Consider the following 23,470-nt stretch of genomic DNA (forward strand, 5'->3'; position numbering starts at 1 on the left):
AAACATTAATTAGGTAGATAACTTGATGTATAACACTAATCAATTTTGTTCTGAGATTTGTATATTGTGTTGAAATATAATTAATTCCTATTATATTGATCACATTATTAGAATATCACAAAGTATATTTTAACAAGGTAAAAAATAGCTTCACTGGTAGGAGGCAGCGTTTTAACAAAAAATATAGCTCAATTAATGGTGTTTAATTTGCCATTTAGAAGTACATGTATCAAGCTTCAATGAATGCTTCTTCTTTTCCTTTCGGCTTTTCCCGTCAAGGGGTCGCCACAGCAAATCAGTGTCCTCCATCTTTAGAGGTTTGATCCGCATGTTTGTTTTGGCCAAGCTTTTACGTCGGATGCCCTTCCTGACACAACCCTCTGTATTTATCCGGGCTTGGGACCGGCACAAGAAGACATGTGTGCCTTTGTGGCTACAGAACAAGCAACATTAATCACGTGTGCGTGCCGATTACAAAATCGTAATCGGCACAGCAACATTCAAGCTTCAATGAATGCATTTTGGTTTATTTCAATCAGTTTTGTATACTTTGGCAATCTACTTAAATCGGGCCCCGTCAATTTTAGAATTTGGCCCCCTTTCTAGATACAAGTTGCCCAACTTGCCCCATTTTTTAATTTCCCAGATAGATCCCTGTCGATAACTAGATGTAAACGTTCAACAACTTTCTATTGAATATTAAACCAGTCTAAGACAAGACAGAAGTGTATATTTGTGAGCCACAGATTGCTTTCTTCCCTCAGAAGACTACTACAGAGGCAATGTCGGCCTTCAGTAGGACAGAGAAGGTCAGAAGTAGCCATGTTTGGTCCGTCTTGAGTAAACCGTAATCCATGAGGAAATAGAGTGGCAGAGAAGTATGTTCAAATAGTATGTCGGAGAGTAGCAGAATAGTGATGAGGTGTGCCGGAGCACAATCTGATTGATAGTAGACTAAAGATGCAAATCTCTAAATTGTGTCTTTCCTGTGTCCTGCAAAATCTCAGAGGCTCACTTCAAAATCTTAGTGTTCTCTGTAAAATCTTTCTGCTAATGCTCGTCCTTTCACATCCTTACTTCAGGCGACAACTCCCACCTGAGTATAGACATCATGGATGAGCCCGGCTCCAGCAGCCCCAGCAACGATGAGGCGGCCATGGCTGTCATCATGTCCCTTCTGGAGGCAGATGCTGGCTTAGGCGGCCCTGTGGACTTCAGCGATCTGCCTTGGCCTTTGTGAAGGAAATGAAGGCATCGTGCAGAGAGTGAGAGAAAACCAGCTATTCTCCTCCCAGGACCAGAGCAACCAGTAGAGAGAGTCCAGTGACGCAAAAATGGCTTTTCTGTTGCATTTTCTTTTTCGTTTCCTGCACTTTGTTGCCAACTGCTCTGCAAAAGCGTCATTCGTGACTTTGTGAATGAAACAGACACTGAGATTTAAATGTAGGCGGTGGATTCCTCGAGCTTCAGGGTGAGCCCAAATGAAGACATTTAAGTAATACATTGTTAAGGCAGAGGTAGTAGCCCCCAGACATGGTCTCTTCTTCAATACAGCAGTTGCGTTTGGATCCCTGTGCTGTGTCTGCTGAAAGCATAGCCTTCTTTCAAACACAGGCTCTCTCTGCTTTGCTGTCATCTGCACCCTGTCAACCGATCCGAGACTCTCAAACATTCAGCGGTTCCAAGTTCGAAGGTGGTGTTAGTCTGCGAAGGGACAATGTAGTAGATATGGGAAAACTATCACAATAGTTAACCATCCGGATCATTGCTAAGAAGACACTTTACCCCAAGAATTCCACATGAAGTCATAATCACATTGCCCATACATCCGAAGACATCCAGCTGTCATTTGCCCCGTAACTTCCAGTTGTTGAAGAGGTTGAGCAAACCAGTCCAAAAACCTTCTAAAACCTAATGCACATCTTAGCCGGCGATCATAACATAAGATTTATTGGTCTCACAATATCCAATTCACAGCAGCAAAGTTATGAAAGGAAGAGGAGGTGCCATCTTGAAGTCAAAATAAAAGAACATGACACAACACAAGACACATTTGTCGTATGAAGCAGTTGTAGACAAAAAAGGAGAGTATCAAAGTGTCTTTTTCACCAGTGGATCAGGGATGTCATGCACACGTCTGCTACAAGCTAAGTTTTGAAAGCATCATGGATGGGAAAAATTCTGTCTTTGCCCTCTCGTATCTGTATCTCTACCATAAACAAACAAATAAGTTGTTAGAATGTGACGGAGAGCAGCAGTCCAATTTGTTTTAAGACTTATACATATCCATACAAAATCCACCCCCCCCCAAAAAAACTGTGCTTCTTATCATTTAGTCTGACATTTACAGATTTTGTCAGGCCAAAGACTTCCTGTCGGGGTAATTGGCATCAAATTCAGACATAAGCCCTGAACAGAGTGTATTCTCAGGCACCAAAACATAAATCGGGTTACATGCGGCTAATCTATTTCCTGAAACGTAGCTGTACTTGCCACAGTCTGTTAAAATGAACAAATTGCTGAACACTTAAATTAATTAAAATGAGTGTCAAAGCCACGCTGGAAAGAAAAGTTATCATGTACATTTATTTTATTTTTTTCCTTTCGGAAATCAGTCATGTTAAGTTATGAAGCAGTTTATGAGAAAACTGTATTATCCCTAAATTTTGAATGAAAAATCTTTTAATATGAGAACAGTCAGTTTAATATTGTTGCTTTTTGTGGCTTTTTTTTCCTCACAGTCTCACTTTGTTCTTGAAAGTATATAGTCATATATTTTTTCATATATATATATATATATATATATATATATACGTATCAGAAAATAAATAAGGAAAATCTCATTTTTTTGTTTAGTTTTTTTCCAAAGAAAAAAGTTGTCATGCTGCAAGTCTAAAAGTCCATATGTACACTTGCATATTTTTTGGGAGAAAGGGTCAAAATCTAAACCTGGAATGTCATTTTCAAGACCTTAAAAAAATCACGAGTATGTTGGATTTGTTGATGAAAAAAGTGAGTTTTGACAAAGACATATAGGCACAAAACCTTCCGGGGTCAACCAAAACAAAACATCATCCTAGCAGTCAACTTTACTTTCTTTAGATTATGATTTTCTGCTTGTGCCGTGACAAATATGTTTGCCTCATTCTCCACAAATGTGTTGAATCATTGGAATTTTCTTCTGGTTAAAATACAACTTTATGCTTGTAACATTGACTTTGTTTTGTTATTCAGTGTGGCCCTAATATTCCTGTTCACATCCCCAGCGTAAATTTGAATGCAAAAGAAACTTAAATGTGATCTGATTATTTTTAAGAACACAACCATACTGCATTAAATTGTCACTGCAAAAAAAAGTTAAGCTTACACTTCAACAGACAAACCCAGCTGCACTTCTTTTTTTACTAATGTCAAACTCAACGTCCCAGTTTCAGTGCGATTGGGTTGGTTCTTGAGCCATGGAATTTTCAAATAAATTATCATTAGTTCAAAAAACTGATGATTACTTGAGTTCAAAAAGTTATCAATATACTCCAATCATACTCAGTACTATGTTTTAGCCTCTAGGAATTTCACTTTCTGCCATCAAAAATGTAATTGAATATAAACTTTTTTTCTTCCAACATTTTCAATTTTCAATGTATTTCAATGTATACCCTAAGGCTAAAAAACTGATACATTTGATAGAAAAGCTTGTATGCTAATTCTATGTACATTGAAGAAAATAAGTTTTTGAATACCCTGCTATTTTGCTATTTCTCCCACTTAGAAATCATGGAGGGGTCTGATATTTTCATCGCAGGTGCATGTCCACTGTGAGATAAACTAAAAAGAAAAATCCAGAAATCACAATGCATGTTTTCTAACAATTTATTTGCTGCAAATAAGTTTTTAACACCTGTGTATCATCTAGCGTTCTGACCCTGAACGACCTGTTTGTCCGCCCATTAGCAGTCCATGTATCATTCTCAATCAGATGCACTTGTTTGAGGTCGTTTGCTGCATAGACACCTGTCCACCCCATACAATCAGTAAGACTTTAACTTGTAACATGGCGAAAACCAGAGCTATCCAAAGACACCAGCAACATTGTACACCTCCACAAGGCTGGAAAGGGCTACGGAGCAATTGCTAAGCAGCTTGGTGAAAAAAGGTCCACTGTTGGAGCAATCATTAGAAAATGAAAGAAGCTAAACATGGTCAATCTCAATCAGAGTGGAGCCCCATGCAAGATATCACCTCGTGGGGTCTCAATAATACGAAGAAAGGTGAGGAATCAGCCCGGAACTACACGACAGGAGTTGGTCAATGACCTGGAAAGAGCTGGGACCACCGTTTCCAAGGTTACTGTAGGTAGTACACCAAGACATCATGATTTGAAATCATGCATGGCACGAAAGGTTCACCTGCTTAAACCAGCACATGTCAAGGCCCATCTTACCAAGTGACCATTTGGATGATACAGAGGAGTCATGGGAGAAAGGTTTGTGGTCAGATGAGACCAAAATAGAACTTTTTGGTCATAATTCCACTCAGCGTGTTTGGAGGAAGAAGAATGAAGAAAGAGGACAATCCGAAGAATACCATCCCTACTGTGAGGCATGGGGGTGGTGGCATCATGCTTTGGGGGTGTTTTTCTGCACATGGGACAGGACGAGTGCACTGCATGAAAGAGACTATGACTGGTGCCGTATATTGTGAGATTTTGGGGAACAACCTCCTTCCCTCAGTCAGAGCATTGAAAATGGGTCGTGGCTAAGTCTTCCAACACGACAACAACCTGAAGCACACAGCCAGGAAAACCAAGGAGTGGCTCCGTAAGAAGCAAGACCGGCACAGTGCGAGCATGGCCCAGCCAGTCTCCAGAACGAACCCAATTGAAAATCTTTGGACGGGAATCAAACTCTGTGTTTCTCGGCGACAGCCCAGAAACCAGACTGATCGAGAGAAGATATATGTGGACGAGTGGGCCAAGATCCCTCCTGCAGTGTATGCAAACCTGGTGAAAAACTACAGGAAACATTTGGCCTCTGTACCAAATATTAACATTCATTTTATCAGTTGTTCAAATACTTATTTGCAGATATATGGTCAATATATGATCAATGGTGAAAGAAAAGAAAATCAAAGATTAGTTTTTCAAATGATAGGCTTCTCAATTGCCCTAACATTATAAGTGAAGGTTGGAAGAAAAATAATGAATCAACAAACAGAGATATGAAGAGTTCCTGTGGCCATTGCTTTGTTCAGTGCATGAGAAGAGTCCAGTTTTGGCTAGACAAGCTGCAGCAATGTCACCAGAACATGCCTATGCTCTTATGCATTGAGCATCTGACAGTTCCTCGTTGACACACCTCACCTTGTTGCTTTGAAGTTCCCAACAATCGAAACAAAATCACACAAATCAATTGAAACACAGTGTTTTTTTTAAGTGTCAATCATTAATCTACAAAATGCTTCTATGTGAAAATGTACTGTAATTACCGGTATTTAAGGCGCATCCAAAATGAATGGTGTATTTTCAAACTTTTTCCATATATAAGGTGCACCGAAATATAAGGCGCATCTTCAATGAATGAAAAAAGTTTTCCAAATATAAGATATAAATATATAAAAGTTTTCCACACATAAGCCACACCACATTATAAGGCGCTAAATTAGAGGCTGGGGTTACAAACTTCTTCCTCTATGAAATGAACCACCCTTTTATATATCCCAGCATGGATTGCACACTACTTGTACAGGGGCAAATGGAGTGGGGGCTACTGACCTGTTATGGCTCACTCAATATTACATCACATAAAAGGCACATCAGCATATAAGTCTCAGGGTCACCTTTTAAAGAAAAAGGCTTTTGGGTGCGCTCTAAACACCGGAAAATATGATTGATCAAAAGGTTAAGATCTGAAATATTCTTTGGGTCACACAACCGAAGCTAGTTCTCCCCACACTGGCAGTTATTTATTTGTATTCGTTTTAATTACTTACTATTACAGGTTTCTATTTAAAATTCGCTCGCTCAAGAATAGCATTGTCAGCGCAACCCCCATTGCGCCGCTCTAAGTCAGTCAGTCGGGCAACAGCTGATGACATTGTCCACTCTTTGTCTGTTGTGCTGCTTATTCTCTGTGTTTGAAATGCGAGAGACTACATTACAGTATTACCCATGTCGATTACTTGTCCACCATCGGACGATAATGTATAAAACTATAAATAATATGTTAAGAATATACTTTATGCAAATATATGATTATGTTAAGAATCTTGTATCAGTGGTGACATTTTTAAAAATAAAACGATTTGTTTCTGTCAAGTTTGAAGGTTTCTTTAAGTTGTATGTTCTGTACAGGCAATTCGCTATACAAACACATTTCTAACATATTTTTCTGTTTCCTTACACATACAATAGCCTGCTTAGGAAACATAGGATTAGTAATACTGATGAGGTGATACCGGTCGAAATGGGGCAATCGGGCCAGTCGTTAGTCAGAACGACAGCAACTATCAGTGGAGCAGCTGCAGTGGATAGTCCTCTGCTCCCTCCAACCTGAGAGCAGGGACCTATCATAGCAGAGTCCGGCACGCCATGTCTGGACAGTAGGGATATATATATATAGGGCCTAAACTACCAGTAAGACTTTAGTTTGCTGACGAAGTTTCTTGCATTAGATGCGAAACGTCCGACACCTTCAAAAGGTACAGATGACGGCTGAAGAAACCTGTTCATCGATGGACCACTCCTGTACGACTGAGAGCTTACACAGACGTATGGATGAGGGACTACAAGAAGGGTTTAGCGAGTCTGAGGTTATCCGCACTGTGTCGAAGATAACTAAACCTGGAACATTCCGAGACATGCTAAGTGATAGAGAGGGTCTTACAATGTCACAGTTAAAAACAATTTTACGATCACATATCAGAGATAAGAGCAGCTCTGAGCTCTTCACGAACTCAGTACCGCTCAGCAGCGAGACAGTGAGTCCCCACAGCAATTTTTATATAGACTGATGGGTTTGAAGCAAAGAATTATGTTTGAGTCACAACAACCAGGTGCAGATTTTGGTTACGATCAAAAACTTGTCGTAGGTACATTTCTGCACACACTCTATCAAGGGCTAAATGAGAAGAATTGTCACGTCAGATGTGATCTCAAACCATTCCTTACCGATTTACAGGTTCGTGATGATGTCCTGTTAGAACAACTTACCAAGTCCACAAGTGAAGAGGCTGAGAGGGTGAAACGCCTCAGTACTGTGACTAAAAATCGATCTGTGAATGTCCATGCTGCTCAAACTAATCAAACTGACCAGATTAACCAGACCAAAGTTGACTCTGAATTACAGGCTAACCGTGCTGACATTCTCGAGCTGACTGCACAAGTGACCGCACTGACCATTCTGATTCTGATTCTGATTCTAATTCTGATTCCTGACACATGGTTTTATTTTCTCTGACTTCCTGTCATTTCACATTCTGACCGTCTTTACATGATGTCACATCCTGTCTGTCTTAAAAAAAAGCTCTCCCAACAAGCCCCTCAATGCAGTCAGACATTGTCTGACTGCATTGCAACCAGAGAGGATCTGGTCGACGTATAATTAGTGATGCTGATTTTATATTGTACCCAAAACACCAAACCGAACTTTGATCTGTGAAAATAAATGTCTTGTAAATTTTACATATCATAAAGTGTTAGCCAAAATTGAATGAGCCTTGTAACTACACACCAATTAACTTGCACGTGTTTTAGTTCAGACCCGGAAATGCTGAGGCTCCTCGGTCTGAGCGGGTGAAAACATAAAGCTTAATTAAAGGACACACTTTTTTGTTTCCTAACTGACATCAGAAAAACGTTTTATAGCATCTACAATACCCAAAATACGCAGTATGATATTTTTAGTCAAATGCAAAACACCAATAGAAATGACTTAAAGTGTCCAAAATCTGCAAAAAAAAAAAAAGAACCCGGAAGTGGCCAGTTTCAGAAGGTCCCGCCCCTTGTTCGTGGCGTCACCCCAAGACGTCTTGCCTTGCTGGAGAATCAAAACAATGGCTTCAGATTCGGAGAATATGCTTTCTTGTTACTCATCCAGTTATGAATATGATTCAAATGGTTGTGAAGAGGAAAGCATACATATTTGCAATCGATTAAAGAATTTATACAGTGCCATTTTGAGCCAATAGGGGGTGGATATGTAGCACTAAAAAGAGGCAGAAAATGGCGACAAAGCTCTGTGTAAGGAATTAATGAGCCCGTTTCCACAGGCTGATTAATTCCTTACGCTGAGCTTTGCCGCCCTCTCTGTAAAGCTCATCAAATGCCGTTTGTACTTCACTGTGGCACTGTGCTGAAAATGTTTGCCTAAAAGTCTCAAACAGAGCTTGGTCGCCCTCCTCTGGCGGCTTTTTGGTGCAACACGAAGTTTTCAGACCAAACAAGTACAGCAAAATGCATTGACGTGATGGAAGGACTGCTACAATGTGTCCTTTTTTCGGTCAGGGCCGTTCTTCCAGTGACGTAGGGTGAGGACTCGTCACCAACTCAAAACCAAGACTTCCGGAATATTCAGCGCAAGTCTTAAATCGTAAAATATAGCTATATGTGGTGGAATCTTTGTAAAATACGCTCAGTAGAAGTCATTTGAAGCCATTTTACAAATTATGGACACTTCGGTGACGTCGGTTGTCCTTTGAAACTACACTCAATATACCTTATTTTATGCATAATAAATGTGCTATTGTATTGTAATTAAAGAAATAAATTACTGTATAGTAAAGTTGTTTTATTTACCTTTGTGATGGTTGTTGATGTAGTTGCCTCTTGATGATATCCGAGTGAAGTTGCCGTACTTTCTCGCCGATAATACCCTCACACACTGTCCCATGCTAGCTGCTTTTCATTAATCCAAATCAACTGAAGATTTTCAACCTCTTCTATTGCCTGAGACCGTTGCTTAGACAACACAGAAACACCCATTGCCACACTTAGCATACTGGTACTGGGACGCTAAGTCACACTAACGCACACCTCGTTCGTGTTTCTCAATGACCTTCTTCGACCGTAATTTTCTTTTGTGTCCTCTTCAGCTTAACATTACCCTGTGGTGGGGTCTTTTTCGGTCCCATAATACCAAAAGTACTCCACTCGATAACAAACCACGTCTGCACTCAAAGAAAGGTGTTGACGAAAACTAGTCCAACAGCTACCGTGTGGTTTGCTGTTCACCGCCGAAAACTAGTCCGCTAGACACCGTGGCGCTGTGTGGTTTGGTTCGTCCGCCAAAAACTAGTTCGTATGCCAAGATTATATTCTCGTGAATTTAATGTTCGTAAGGCGAAAAGTTCATTAGCTAAAGAGTTCGTAAGCCGAGGTATCACTGTTCTATAAAAATAAACAAATCAAGGTTTGTGTTTCTTTTTTTTTTATTTAAAAAAACTTCATCATTGACATCAGCATATGCTAGCAACAGTGTTGCACATACTGATGTGCAACATAGTCATGTCAGGCAAGAGAGAGATCCTTACGTTTTGGACAAATAGAACCTGGGATGAAAATATTTGCTGGGAAATTCCCCACAAGGATAGAAAGACTGTTGGTGCAGTGTGATTGTAATCCACAACACATAACGGGTAAAACGTGAAATTTAGTGGCCTAAGTGCCACTTAGCAGGTTTTTTGACGACGATACTCGTGCAGCGTGTTCTACCGGAAACAAATTCCTTGTGTGTTCTACATACTTGGCAATAAAGATGATTCTGATTCTTCAATATGACTTAAAATAATCCACCGTTTTTTGACTGTTGGAGAAAAGGCAACTCTTTCACTCTGAAGACTATGAAGAGGGACTCCACTTTCCAGTAGTAATATTGTAATCCTGGAGAGTTGTGCCATTTTGATGATTTAAACAATGAAAAACAAAACAAAAACTGTGCCATATCATGTGTCTTTACAATGGTCAAATAAGTTTCGATTTCAACTGTGAACGTTATTGTTGTAGTTCAGGGGTCGGGAACCTATCACTCGCGTGCCATATTTGGCTCTTTTGATGATTGCATATGGCTCGCCCATAAAACTAAATACATAATATCGCTTTTGTCGCGGGCCACCATCGATGAGGGTGTGTGATGAAAGGCCGAAACACCCAATGATTCTTTGGAGCACTACTGATGATGTGTCCCAAATTCACAAACTTCCCATCCCTGAGACACAGCTCCCACACCACTCTCAACATAAATCTCATGTTAGGACCACCCATTGGCACAAACGGACAGAATAATATCATCAGAATCAGAATCAGAATCATCTTTATTGCCAAGTATGTAGAACACACAAGGAATTTGTTTCCGGTAGAACACGCTGCACTAGTATTGTCGTCAAAAAAACTGCTAAGTGGCACTATACAGTTCCATTTTGGCTACTGTGTTCCATGATTCATATTCTCACTTTTTCACTGTTAATTTCTTGTTGGGGCTCCTATCCAAGAGGCTTCGTCTGAAGCCTCTTGGATAGGAGGCGAAACGTCCGAAACCTTCAAAATTGTACAGATGACGGCTGAAGAAACCTTCTCATCGATACATACATAATGTGATGGTGAATCGTTGTACGGTAGCCAATTGCGGTAACATGCATAAAGAAGGTGTAAATTCACACAAATTCTCAGCGCACAAACCAGCCATTTCCAAAGGACCAGAGCAGTACAGTGCCAGCCGAAGGACACAATTAAGCTAAGTGCGTAGTAGTTAGCGATTCGGCGCTTGGATAGAGCAAGTTTGATGCAAGTTTACTCATTTAGTCACACTCCATGCTAACTATGAGCTCACCTGGTGAAAGAGAGAAATCGCCATTTTTGTGGAGCAAACCGATCGGACAAATATCCATTTTCCACCGTGTTATTCCTCTGTAGGGCTGTCGGAGCTCTATCTCGTCTCAACATCTCTGATGTTCGTGTGCTGTTCAAATTGTGGCGCTGTCTCTTTTGTGTGTGTGCGTAAAACCCACCCCTCTGTCTTCAGAGGGGTGGGCTTCAGCTAGTTGTGTGATTTGTGGACAGGTGTCATGCAGAGGGCGAGGGCGGGTCAGGGTCTGACTCGCAGCGTGCAGCTGCCTGCTGAGCGTGCAGCAGATTGCTGGGCAAAGCGGGCAGGTTGTGGTTGTCCTGAATCCGCTGGGAGGCCCCGCCCTCCACATCCCAAACTGATGGCGGGGGTTGGTTTTGCTCATGCGCGGCCGGCTGGGGGGGTGCATCCAGTTCGTCCACCTGCGGGCCCAGTGGGTGCATGACCACGAGCTGATCTTGGGGGATGTCAGCGGCTGCAGCGGCCAAGTTAGTGGACTTGGACTTGACGCACTGAAAATCCACGTGGCGGCTTTTGCCTTCTTCCTTTTCCCACGACATGCGAATGAAAGGGCGCTGGACGTAGTTGTAGATGACCTCTGGACGACCACCGGGGCGCCGCTTGACTTTCTCTTTATGAGTAGGATAGCCTGAGCAAGGATTATAAGTATTTCAGATTCGGAAAAGAAATGTTTTTATTTTTTAATTAAAGTTTACATACATTTTTAGAGTTGTAGCATTTTAAATAATTAAATACAGTAAAGTCTCGTTATATCGATATTCAAGGGAGTCCGAAAAAATATCGATATAACCGGGACTATCGATATATCCGACCCTGTTTGCATGTAATTTTCTCCGTGCGTGCATAGAAATAGTATCGATATAACCGGGACTATCGATATATCCGATATCGATATAACAAGACTTTACTGTATATATATTACCTTTGCTTTCATTTATTTCTTTTTTTAATGGAGTTTTTGTGAAGTGCAAGTTGAAAAAAAATCACCCTGTATTTCATAATGGTCAATTACATTTGTCAAACACATGGGAAAAAACAAAGACTAACACAAAGGACATTGTACTCCATAAGCTAGTTTTATTAGCATAAAATGTAATTTGAGTTTTATATGGGAGGAATGTCAGTGCCGTTTTGACTGTCACACTGGACAGCTGGGGCGCTTATGTTTTTTTGCACTTGTAACAGGCAGCATTTTCACAGCCCTGTTTTGTTCAGTGGAAAGGTCTGAGCTGTTGGACAATCTGCAGCTGGATGGATGCATGACTTGAAGAGCCGCAGTGAGAAAAAAAGAAACTTAAGCAAAGAGATGTGTATGTGGAAATGAGAGGCGCGCCTTGGAATTGAAGTGGATTATGTGGGACAGGAGATGTCACACAATCTCTTTTTGTCAATGGATGCTATAGCTTCGTGCTTTGCTTTCAAAACTTAGCTTGTAGCAGCCGTGTGCACATTTTCAGAATGATGTCACTGATCCACTGGTGAAAAGGACACTTTGATTGTCTCATCTTTCATCTATTACAGCTTCATACATCAAAGTGGGTGCAGAAAAGTGGTAAAGATCGAATAACTGTCTGTCTTTTGTGTTTGGTTATATTATTTATTTTGACTTCAAGTTGGCGCCGTAAAAGTGGCTGCCTTTACAGCAGCGCCTATATTTTGTTATATAATATGTTCTAATTAACTACTAATTAACTACTAATTTAATTATTTTATTACTCCAGGCATACCTTCTATTCCAAGTCGGATCTTCTTCAGTCCTCTGTCCTTCAACACCGACTTGGCAATGTCCCGGTTTTCAATGTATTTGAAGAAGCGGTACAGTTTGGTGCTGTAGATAACTGTTAACACACAAAGAAATACAGTGATACCTTGGCTTACGAACTTAATTGGTTCCCAGACAGTGTGTAAGGCGAAAAGTGTGTACAGTGAGACCTCAACTTACAAACACCTCAACTTACAAACTTTTTGTCTTACAAACATCAAATTTATGAAAATTAAACCTTATAATAAGCACTATTTTCATAATACACACCCACCACGGCTGGCGGAGTGATCTTCGGCGGAAGCACACGGCCGAACAGCACCAGAGGTTAAGTTACCAACAGTCCTTATGGAAGGTGACTCTCCTTCCATAAGCCATCAACGACCATCAAAAAGGTAAATAAAACTATCTTACAGCAGTTTATTTATTTAATTACAGTCCTCATGTAATGCGCCTCTCTTTCCAAACAGCAATTCCCTTTGACCTTCGACCTCCAACGCCATTCCATCAAGCCATCAATGACCATCACAAATGCAAATAAAGTGACTTTATGATACAATGCAGTGTATTTCTTTCATTACAATACAATAGCACATTTATTATGCATAGAATAAGGTATGTGGTGTGTAGTTTTAAGGCTTATTTAGTTGAAAAGTATATTTTATGGAAACCCGGGAACGCATTATTCTCATTTTAATGGTTTTCTATGGGAATTTTTTTTTTTGAGATACACACTTTTCGCCTGACACACTCTGTCTGGGAACCAATTAAGTTCGTAAGTTGAGGTCTCACTGTATTCCCAAAAAATAATTTCCCATAGGAAACCATTAAAATGAGAATAATCCGTTCCCAGGTCCCCATAAAACATAATGTTCTACTTGCTAATTTTCTAAGCCTTAAAACTACACAAAATATACGTCTGTGTAAGCTCTCAGTCGTACAGGAGTGGTCCATCGATGAGAAGGTTTCTTCAGCCGTCATCTGTAAAGATGACGGCTGAAGAAACCTTCTCATTGATACACAAAATATACCTCATTTTAGGTAAAATAAATGTGCTATGGTATTATAATTAAAGAAATAAACTGCTGTATAATAAAGTCATTTTATTTACCTTTGTGATAGTTGTTTATGGCTTGATGGAATGGAGTGGCCGCTTTCATCATCATTAAACACTTGATGAGGAACGTAACCTTCATTCTTGAGGAATGATCCTTGTCGGAGTTTTATCTAATTCCTAATCAATTGTGTTCGGTTGAGCAGGGTTGATAGCTTTTTGCATCAAGTGTACAGATGGCTTGTGCGGGTTATTTGTGGAGCCTTATTGATAGGATAGTTTCACACTCCAGTCTACACTCTGCTTTTGAACTATCAAAGTTGAAACGAGTCCAAATTTCATTATTTTCTATCCATTTTGTCACTCTCTCTGTTGTCTGCCTGTCTCTAATGTTTAAACCACCTCCCCTCACTGCTGCGTTCTTGACCAATCACGTGGCTGTAACCGAAGTCTGGGGGCGGGGAATAGAGGACAAAAAAAAGTCGGCAGCCATTTTCTTTTTGGAGAACGGCTTAACTCTCTCTGTCTGTACCCCCACACCCTCACTGCTGCGTTCTTGACCAATCACATGGCTTTAACCGACAACTCGGGGACATTTTCTTGTCAGGAGAACGGGCTCGTTCGCGAACGACACGTGACTCATTGTGGCAGCTCCATATGTATCCCGAAAAATAGTTCGTATGCCAAGGTAAAATTTTCATAAATTTAACGTTCGCAAACTGAAAAGTTCGTAAGCCAAGGGTTTTGTAAACCGAGGTATCACTGTATTGACAACTTTAATGTCGCTTTAGCCGTCGGTTGACAATGGCAGCAAAATGAAAGCTTGATGAGTTAATATATTGTTTGAGCACATGAAATTGTTGCAAACATGCACATCATATTGATGATTTGCAGGACCCACGGAATATTGAGTTTTGGGACTACGTAAACATTCAATACAGCGTAAGACACCTGAGACCTTAGATTTGTTCAGGTTGTGTTTTTTCGTACTTGGGTGCCAAGAAAGCGCTGGCCATGGCCTCTGGCAATGGCCTCTGGCAATGTTTTTTTTTCTTTTCCAAAAGGTGGCAGCATTTCCCTTTTTTTCCATGTTCGTGCTTTGCTCCAGCTTCAATTGTTGTTAAAGTGCTATATCAACCAATTTGCATGTATTGCATTGTAGTTTGGACAGCCGCCCTCATTTCAAGCTCATATAAGTCCAGACCCATATCATTTAGGAATTAACTATTTTTTTCTGACGAAAGAAGTCTAGGGTTTATTTCGCTACATTTCTCTTTTTGCTCTTTTTTTTTCGCTCTTTGGCCCAACTTTTTTCAGCACATTTAGTTTTTTTGGTCTTTTCTCTTGACTTTATTCTGATTTCTTTTTTTCTTCTCTTCACTTATTTTTATTTATTTCGCTATCCAGATATAAATGAAATGCATTATTATTATCATCTATCTTGCTAGATAACGCTCTAGCTATCTATTTGGCTAGCCAGCTAGCTATTTGCTATTTATTAGCTATCTAGCTGGGTAGCTAGCTATCTATTAGCTATGTCCTTGAGAGTTTTGAAAGGGGATTAAAAATACAATGTATTTATTATTATTATTATTATTATTAACTAGCTAGCTGGCTTTCTATCTATTTGAGTTACTTATGGGTTGAGTGAACGCTGGTGTGTGTGTGGCTACACATTCGAACGAGTCGATATTAAGAGAATGGGTATCGGGTGAGTTATTCAGAGCCTCGCAAGAGAGCTTCAACTGTTCATGGCCGCTTGCAGGACTGAATCATGACGATGCTGCCTTCAGGTGCCACTGGGAAACGCTACTTTACCAAGCGTGAAGAGGCCCATAAAACGGATCGGAGTACCGTACACCGATAATTAAAATTGGGAACCGAGTTTCCGTTACCGTCAGGGCCAGCAAGGCCTTCGATGCTGGCCTAGAATATCTGAATCACAGATTGATGTGAATTATATTTTGTCGACGAATTCTTATTAAACAATTTCAAATGGCCTTTCAGCTTCCTTTCCTTGGTATTCCCCTGTCGTGCTCCTTCCAGATGTGTGTTTTCGTATTTTGTATTGTATAGGACAGGGGTCGGGAACCTTTTTGACTAAGAGAGTCATAAAGTAAAATATTTAGAAATATTTTTCAGTGAGAGCAACACACACGCGCAAGCACGCACGCACGCAAACACACACACGTGGCCACTTTTCAACAAAAAGTCAGAATGTATTATTTAAAATAACTGTGATAGTACTCACTATTAACATGAATGGTTTTCCGTTCCTCATGATTGGTAAAAATCCGGCCAAACGATCGGAATGGAAGTCAACTTGCCGGGTCCATACAAGATGTTATTGCTCGCCTGCCTGCATACTGCTAATTAGCTTGCGCACTAGCTTTCTGTTGTCGCACATGTATATTGATGCTAACATTAACATGGCGCCACTGACATTCGACTGGTTCATCGATTGTATTGTTTCATTGCAAATTACAATCAGAACCTTTTCTCTCCACAAAGGCGAATCCTCCGGTGCATTCAAGCTGAAGTGTACTCGCCATTTTTTTTACTCGTCGGTTTATTTAAAGGGGCATTTACCCATCTCAACATGACGGCCAGTATCATCCAATCAAAATTGCGCTTCCCGCCAACTGCAGCCCAACAGGAAATGAACAGCGAAAAAGCAAGAATATGTATTTAGTTTTATCGGCGAGCCATATGCAATCATCAAAAGAGCCATATATGGCTCGCGAGCCATAGGTTCCCGACCGCTGTGTTAGAAGAACCAATCATGGCACCCAACTGTTACCACTCAACCCTTGTGGTGTTAAGTTTCAGGATAGGCAGCAGGTAGCGGGCTTTCGCTTCCCTGCTTGTAAGGCACCTGCTGCCAATCTCCTAATTATTTCAAATCATACTGGCATTTGTTTGCCGGTGAATTGTGTGCACTTGCAGCGGCACTTGCCCAGGTGTTGTAATTTCTTGATCTTCTTCCCATAGTAGTTATTTCTTGTTGCTCTCGGTCTGATGTTTTTGTGATTATGACTCTTGTTTTGTTCTTTGTTCGGTACATTTGTGATTAAGTAAGTCTCATTTTGTTTTGTAGTTCCATGTACAGTGATACATCATCTTACGAACTTAATTGGTTCCCAGAAAGTGTGTGAAAGTCCAAACATTTATTTCACATAAGAAACCATTAAAAATGAGAATAATCCGTTCCCGGGGCCTCATAAAACCTAATTTTCTCCTAAATAAGCATTAAAACTACACAAAATATACCTTATTTTATGTATAATAAATGTGCTATTGTGTTGTAATTAAAGAAATAAACTGTACTGTATAATGACGTTGTTTTATTTACCTTTGTGATGGTAGTTGTCAATTGATGGTAGCAATGGTCAACTTTGCGTAATGGTACTGGGACAGCTAAGTCACACAAACGCACACCTCGTTCGTGTTTTCCGATTATCTCATTCTGCTTGACCATAATTTTCTTTTGTGTCCTCTTCGGCTTAACAGTAGTGTTGCGTCTTTCTGGTTCCTTCAGGGGGGGGGGGGGAATATAGCATATGCCACACCGCCACATGACATCGCGGCAGTGTCATAAAGCAGGGTTGTTGACGGCACCAAGTTGATAATGACGCAGTTATAAATAAAGACCTTTGACAGGCAAGTTGTCTCCTCTCGTTCCTCCGACATAACAAGTAGCCTGTGGCGGGGTATTTTTCGGTCCCATAATGGCAAAAGTATTCCACTCGATAACAAACCACTTCTGCACTCAAAGGGGGTGTGGAAAACTGGTCCGCCAGCCACCATGGCGCTGTTCGACCGTGTGATTTGGTGTTCTTCTGCCAACCACTAGTCCGCCAGCCAACGTGGCGCGGTGTGGTTTGGTTCTTCCGCCGAAAAGATTATATTCTCGGGAATGTAATGTTCCTAAAGTGAAAAGTTCGTAAAATAACGCGTTTGTAAGCCGAGGTATCACTGTATTGTTTTTTCCTTGCCTTTTTGTGCAAACGCTTTTTGTCAACTTGTTTTTGTGCTTCCTGCTTTATTTTTCTTTTTTTTTTTTGCTAAAATCTGAGAAAAAGACATTGACTGAGACAAAGACACTGAGAAAAACACATTGTGGACTCGGCGTACCTTCAGATCGACTGCAAAAATATTCTCAGTGTTTCATTACAACTAGACCCTTTCATGCGCCCTGTTACCTGATAACATGATACGCTGTCCACGGTAGTGACCACTGCCCACCTAAGGGTTAATATGACTACTTCATCTATTTGATAGATGTGATGTGCCCACATTTTTTTCCTCGTTATTCACAGTTATAGACATTGCGATGAGTTATTGCAAAATATCCTGATCATCTTGTATCATAGGAACTGCTGTAATTCCCACCTGTTCTTTGCCACCCGGTCTGCAGAAACCAACAAGCACAAGCAGGCACCTTGTGCCACCCAAAAATGTGGACACAACTTTTAACAGCTTGTTCTTCATGAGAGGATGGTTTTAGAAAAGACCAGCATGCACGTGGCTGAAGAACACGTATAAAACTGGCCTTGGCTTTGTAAATCAAGAAAGAAATTAAAAAATGTTTGTGAAGATGTCAGTCAAGAAGTGCTTGTCCATGGCATTACTCAAAAGAATTAGAGTCTTACGCTGAGAGTACTCCTCTCCCATCTGCGGAGGGAACTCTTCATCCCAGTCCACCACGTCGTCGTCGGTCAGGACCACAACGTGGCACTCTCTCTCGCCACTCTGTGCGCTAGCCACCATCAGCGGCAGCACCATCTCCTCCAGGTAACACTCAAACTGACGCCTGGCCCCGTCGTTTGACAGCTCGTGCATCAGGGCACCTACAGGGACGGGAAGGTTGAAGTGTCTTTCAAAAATGAAACTGCCCACACATGACTTGGGTGAGACTGATTCGCAGTCAAGCACCCTGCAATTCTTCAACAACTAAATTCAGACAACAGTTGTGGGTCTTCCGATACCTGAACCTGGGAAGCAATCAGAAACAGGAAATATCTGTCTTGAAAAAAATCTGGAATTTACCACCACGTGTACATAAAGTCTTCAAAGGGCAACTTTCGTTCTGAAACTGAGTCGAGACTTCTCTTGGTGTTTATTATTCTCAACCGGGTGGTAAAAGACGAGTTGATTATGTAGAATATCCCTCACATTTTTTAACCCGTTCAGGCACAATGGTCACTACGGGGATGAGAATTTTCCGCTGATTCGGCGGATTTCTGACTTTTTTCAGACTTTTTTCAGACCAAAATGAGCATTCTCGAGAAAAGCTAATCCGTTAAGAACATTTCGGGTGGGGGACCATTGTTTGGCTGGATTTTTACCAATCATAAGGAACAGAAAACCATTCATATTAATGGTGAGTATTATCACAAAGTTATTTTAAATAATACATTCCGACATTTTGTTGAAATCACATTGTGATATATATATATATATATATATATATATATATATATATATATATATATATATATATATATATATATATATATATATATATATATATATATATAGGCGGCCCGGTAGCCGAGTGGTTAGCACAACGGCTTCACAGTGCAGAGGTTGCCGGTTCGCGTCCCGGTCCGGCCACCCTGGCAGGCAGATTGACCACTCCAAATTGTCCCTAGGTGTGAGTGTGAGAGTGACTGTTGTATGTCTTTGTGTGCCCTGCGATAGCTGAGATAGGCTCCAGCAACCCCCGCGACCCTAATGAGGAATAAGCGGTACGGAAAATGAGATGAGAGACACGTACAGACACGCAGGCACGTAGCGTGTCTGAGAGACACGTAGAGACACGTACAGACAAGCAGACACGTACTAACCAAGCAGGATGTTTATTCACAAATAAAAGAAAACACAGCGAGTAAGAAGGCAGGTGGTAATCCGACCCGCTTACTACGCCAAAAAGCAAATGGCACACGAGGGTGCAAAATTACGCAATCCCGGAAGATGACATAAATTTACGGGACGCAGGGAAAATACCTCGGACCGGATACACTCGCGCATCGAAGGAAGAGTCCAGGTACGGTGGCGAGTTGAGTCAATCATCCGGCATTGGCGAGGTGATCACGAACCGTATAAATGCCCCGTGTCCGTGATTAGAGAATGACAGCGGGTGGAGAACGGCCGGGAGAGGCAGCCCCCAACCCCCGCTGTCAACTCGCAAGTGACTGGAGCAAAGAGGTGGTTTCGGTGTTCGAAAATTTTTTTCGAACAGGGTCCTGGAACGAATTATGGTCGAGAACCAAGGGAGCACTGTATATGGGTTTTCTCCGGGTCCTCCGGTTTCCTGTCACGTTTTGCAAGGTGGTGATGGTGGGTGTGGATCCCAAAAAGCAAGCAGGAGGTTGTGTTTGACAAATTGTATAAAAATAAAGTGAACAAGAATAAAATCTAAAACGTTAAAATCATTTGAACAGAAAAAATACAAAGTAACACAAGAAAACCAAGATTAAAAGATGAAACAAACACATGCACAGCATATAATGCATACACAATGCACAATGCATACAATTGCATACACAATAAGTACCTTGCATGCTGGATTCGAGAGGACAGTAATTTCATCTGTGCTGTATGTCATGCATATTAGCATATTTGACAATAAAGCTGACTTTGACTTTGACTTTTGACTTTGACAATGCATACAAAGCATACAACAATGACCCGACGAATGGTCGTGCCGGGAGTCCTTTTGAGTGTCACTGATAGGGAACGACCAGGGGGCTGACAGCGCTTTTTTTCATTTTGTCATCCCTGTTACGATAGTCAACAGTTTATCATGTTACAGGTTATAATTATTGGTGCATGAAAGGGTTAAAAATAATATTCCTGCGAATAAGATGAGTTGTATTAGTTGTTGCAGTCATGAAATTGAGAAGAAAACGGAACACATGTAGGGCAAATTTTGGGAATAAAAAGCTGAATGAGGCTGATGGAACAAGTTGTGTTTTAAAACAAATCAGATTGGAACTTTAAATCATCAGAAAGTGATTCATTCATTACCATATGACATATTGGGCACATTTTTCCCCCTTCATCAAAATTGTGCATTTTTAACATGATCTCCAGAGTAATACTGTGCGCAATGTTTGAAAGTCATCACCTTTTTGGTGCAAATTCTTCTCTTTAGTTATGTGACCAATGACGATGAACCATTATAAATAGGAATGATTTCTTGTGTTTCTGATGTGTATGTTATGTTATGAAGATAATTTTTGTCCCATATTTTCTTCTTTCAGTGTGTTTTTAAATTGACTGATGTTAATTTTGTTTTCCATTGCAGCACTGCAGTCATGTTGATTGTTCTGTAATATTACAGCTGCGGCTTTTGTGAAAGAGCTTCAGATATGTTTTTTTTGTGTCGGGTTCAGATGATGTGTTATTGTGTGAGAACATGTTGCGGCAGTTGCCCATTTGGATTCTCACCTATATGACTTGTGTCAAATACTGTTGTCATCTTGGCATGACAACTTCTCTGGTAAATTCTGACACTATTATTCATCTGTGTATCAAATGAAATTTTGAACATTTGCATCAGATGCTTAATCTGATTTGACTGACATCATGCAGCTCATTGCAATACTAATGAGCAGAAACCATTTCAACAACAATGACTTGAGAATCAGGTGGGTTGGTGTTGTGCTTTAATAAAACATTGTTGTACACATCCCAACTAATCATGACCTAGTTTGATGGCGAACACACACAGGAGAAACTCAGAGTAGAGTCTGTCCCTCCCATACACTACCCAAAAGCAGCCATAATTTTAAAGTCCAACACAAACATGAGTGCGCAGAGAATTGCAATCAATTCAGCACACTACATATAAACATGGCGGTATAAGAAACAGTGACATGTTCCTTTGCAAACATCTTGTGACCATGGAAACGTTGGGTGTAAAGTCAGGCGTTTAAATTTGTCGTCCGCTAAGTCAACTGCATGCATCCAAGATCACAATGACACTCACTAAAACTGGCACATCAAGAAGAGAGTTGCACATTGGCGAGCATGCAGCTTGGTGCAGTGCGCACCGTGGCAAGTACTCACTCAGGTCTCTGCACTTGATGGTGCTGTAGTTGAAGGAGATACACAGGTAGTCACATGCTTCTCTCAGCTCAGGAATGGAAATGCCGTCAGGACAGCGGATTATCCCCAATTTGTAGTAATCCTGTCAGTTTCAGCACCATGCACACAAATGAATAAGTGAGCAGGGAGCCACAGACACACATGAAGGACGGGGAACAAGACGCCATTATCGATGCTACTGGTTCACTCTCACCGAGGCAGCGGGGAGGGAGGGAGAGAGGGAGGAGAAGGCTGCTGTTATCACACTCCCCGCTTTACTTTCCCACCTCGTCATGTATAGTTGAAGCATGTCCGTGCAAACGCCCTGGGCTAAATTGGAAACTATTTCTATGACATTTTCTAATTCAATCGATTGTCTTCTGCCTTTTGGGAAAACATGACGCTTGCACCTTCTTTTTCATCTCCAACACTCTTCTTCTTTTCCTTTCGGCTTTTCCCTTCAGGGGTCGCGACAGCGAATCAATGTCCTCCATCTAACCCGGTTTTGTGCATCCTTTTCTCTCACACCAGCTGCCTCTTTGACAACATTCATAAACCTCTTCTTCGGTCTTCCTCTTGGTCTCCTGCTTGGCAGTTCAAGGCTCAGCATCCTTCTCCCGATATCGTCACTCCCTCTCTCCTCTGGACATGTCCAAACCATCTCAGTCTGGCCTCTCTGACTTTTTCTCCAAAGCCTTTAATGTGAATTGTCCCTCTAATGTACTCATTCCCGATCCTATCCAACCTGGTCACTCCCAAAGAAAACCTCAACATCTTCAGCTCTGCTACTTCCAGCTCTGCTTCCTGTCTTTTCTTCAGTGGAACTGTCTCCAGTCCAAACATCATGGCTGATCTCAACAGTTTTATCTATCGATGAATAGGTTTCTTCAGCCGTCATCTGTACTTCTTTGAAGGTGTCGGGCGTTTAAATTAACTGACTTAAAGAACCACCTCAGATTCAATCTTAGTTGTAGACAGAGCAGCTTAATTCCTCAATGCTTGAAGCAACCACCCCTGGAACCCGGATACTTAGCCGATAAAATGCAGCAAAATTATACTCGGAAAATACTAAATTTGCAAATTAGGAGACTTAACATAGAGATAAAAAAACAAACAGTTAGAAATAGAAACTTATTATCAACGATTACAAACTGAACTTACCCACAAAATCTATCAGGAAGTGTGTGAATTTACCAAATCCGGATACATGAGGCACCACAGCAAAACCAAAGAGGGACAAAAGGGTAAATTTCAAAAATTACTTTTACACAAACAATCACAGCTACTTGTAAACACGGGGAAAATTAGGTATGAGCAGATTTCAAGGGAGAATTGGATCAAAAATTTGTCAGACAGAGATCTCTCAGACAGAAAAGGTGGGACTAACCAAAGGTTTAAATTTCTCAGTAACTCCTAAAACAATACCTACAATAGACTACATCACAGCTACAGAATCGGCTATTAAAAATAAACTTTCCTATGCAGAGGCAGTTGATCTGCGCATTAAAATATCAGCCCTTCTTATAAGTGCCAAACCACCTCCGTCCAACATAACATTAGAAGACAGAAAGGTGTTAACTACTCTACAAAAAGATAAAAATATTACTATTTTGCCAGCAGACAAGTGTAGGTGTACAGTGCTTCTCAACACAAAATAAAGACAAATAAAGACAAAATAAATAGGTTAATCAGTGATTCTTCCAC

The 23,470-nt window shown here is 40.8% G+C and overlaps 2 protein-coding genes and 1 pseudogene across 3 annotated transcripts in view; 2 read left to right on the forward strand and 1 right to left on the reverse strand.

Annotated features, from left to right (window-relative positions):
* Nucleotides 1-3,393, forward strand: part of bmal1a (basic helix-loop-helix ARNT like 1a) — a 59,905-nt gene extending 56,512 nt beyond the window's left edge. Inside the window, exon 20 of the mRNA XM_088997570.1 lies at nucleotides 1,083-3,393. Coding sequence (XP_088853696.1) covers nucleotides 1,083-1,240 — 158 coding nt within the window. The 3' untranslated portion in view covers nucleotides 1,241-3,393. The remainder of the gene's footprint in view (nucleotides 1-1,082) is intronic.
* A 650-nt stretch (nucleotides 3,394-4,043) lies between these two features.
* LOC148898389 (uncharacterized) lies at nucleotides 4,044-6,307 on the forward strand (annotated as a pseudogene).
* Nucleotides 6,308-9,413: 3,106 nt separating this feature from the next.
* The window catches only part of LOC148898390 (BTB/POZ domain-containing protein 10-like), a 44,131-nt gene continuing 30,074 nt past the window's right edge, over nucleotides 9,414-23,470 (reverse strand). The window contains exons 5-8 of one of the 2 annotated variants that reach the window (XM_088997571.1): nucleotides 21,749-21,869; nucleotides 18,325-18,522; nucleotides 12,584-12,694; nucleotides 9,414-11,484 (exon numbers count right to left, since the gene is read on the reverse strand). In XM_088997571.1, the coding sequence (XP_088853697.1) occupies nucleotides 11,054-11,484; nucleotides 12,584-12,694; nucleotides 18,325-18,522; nucleotides 21,749-21,869 (861 nt within the window). In that variant the 3' untranslated portion in view covers nucleotides 9,414-11,053. The remainder of the gene's footprint in view (nucleotides 11,485-12,583; nucleotides 12,695-18,324; nucleotides 18,523-21,748; nucleotides 21,870-23,470) is intronic. The other variant, XM_088997572.1, reaches the window with a different exon arrangement.

Source organism: Hippocampus bargibanti, linkage group LG05, assembly GCF_051943395.1.
Source record: "Hippocampus bargibanti isolate YZ-2025 linkage group LG05, ASM5194339v1, whole genome shotgun sequence".
NCBI lineage: Eukaryota > Metazoa > Chordata > Actinopteri > Syngnathiformes > Syngnathidae > Hippocampus > Hippocampus bargibanti.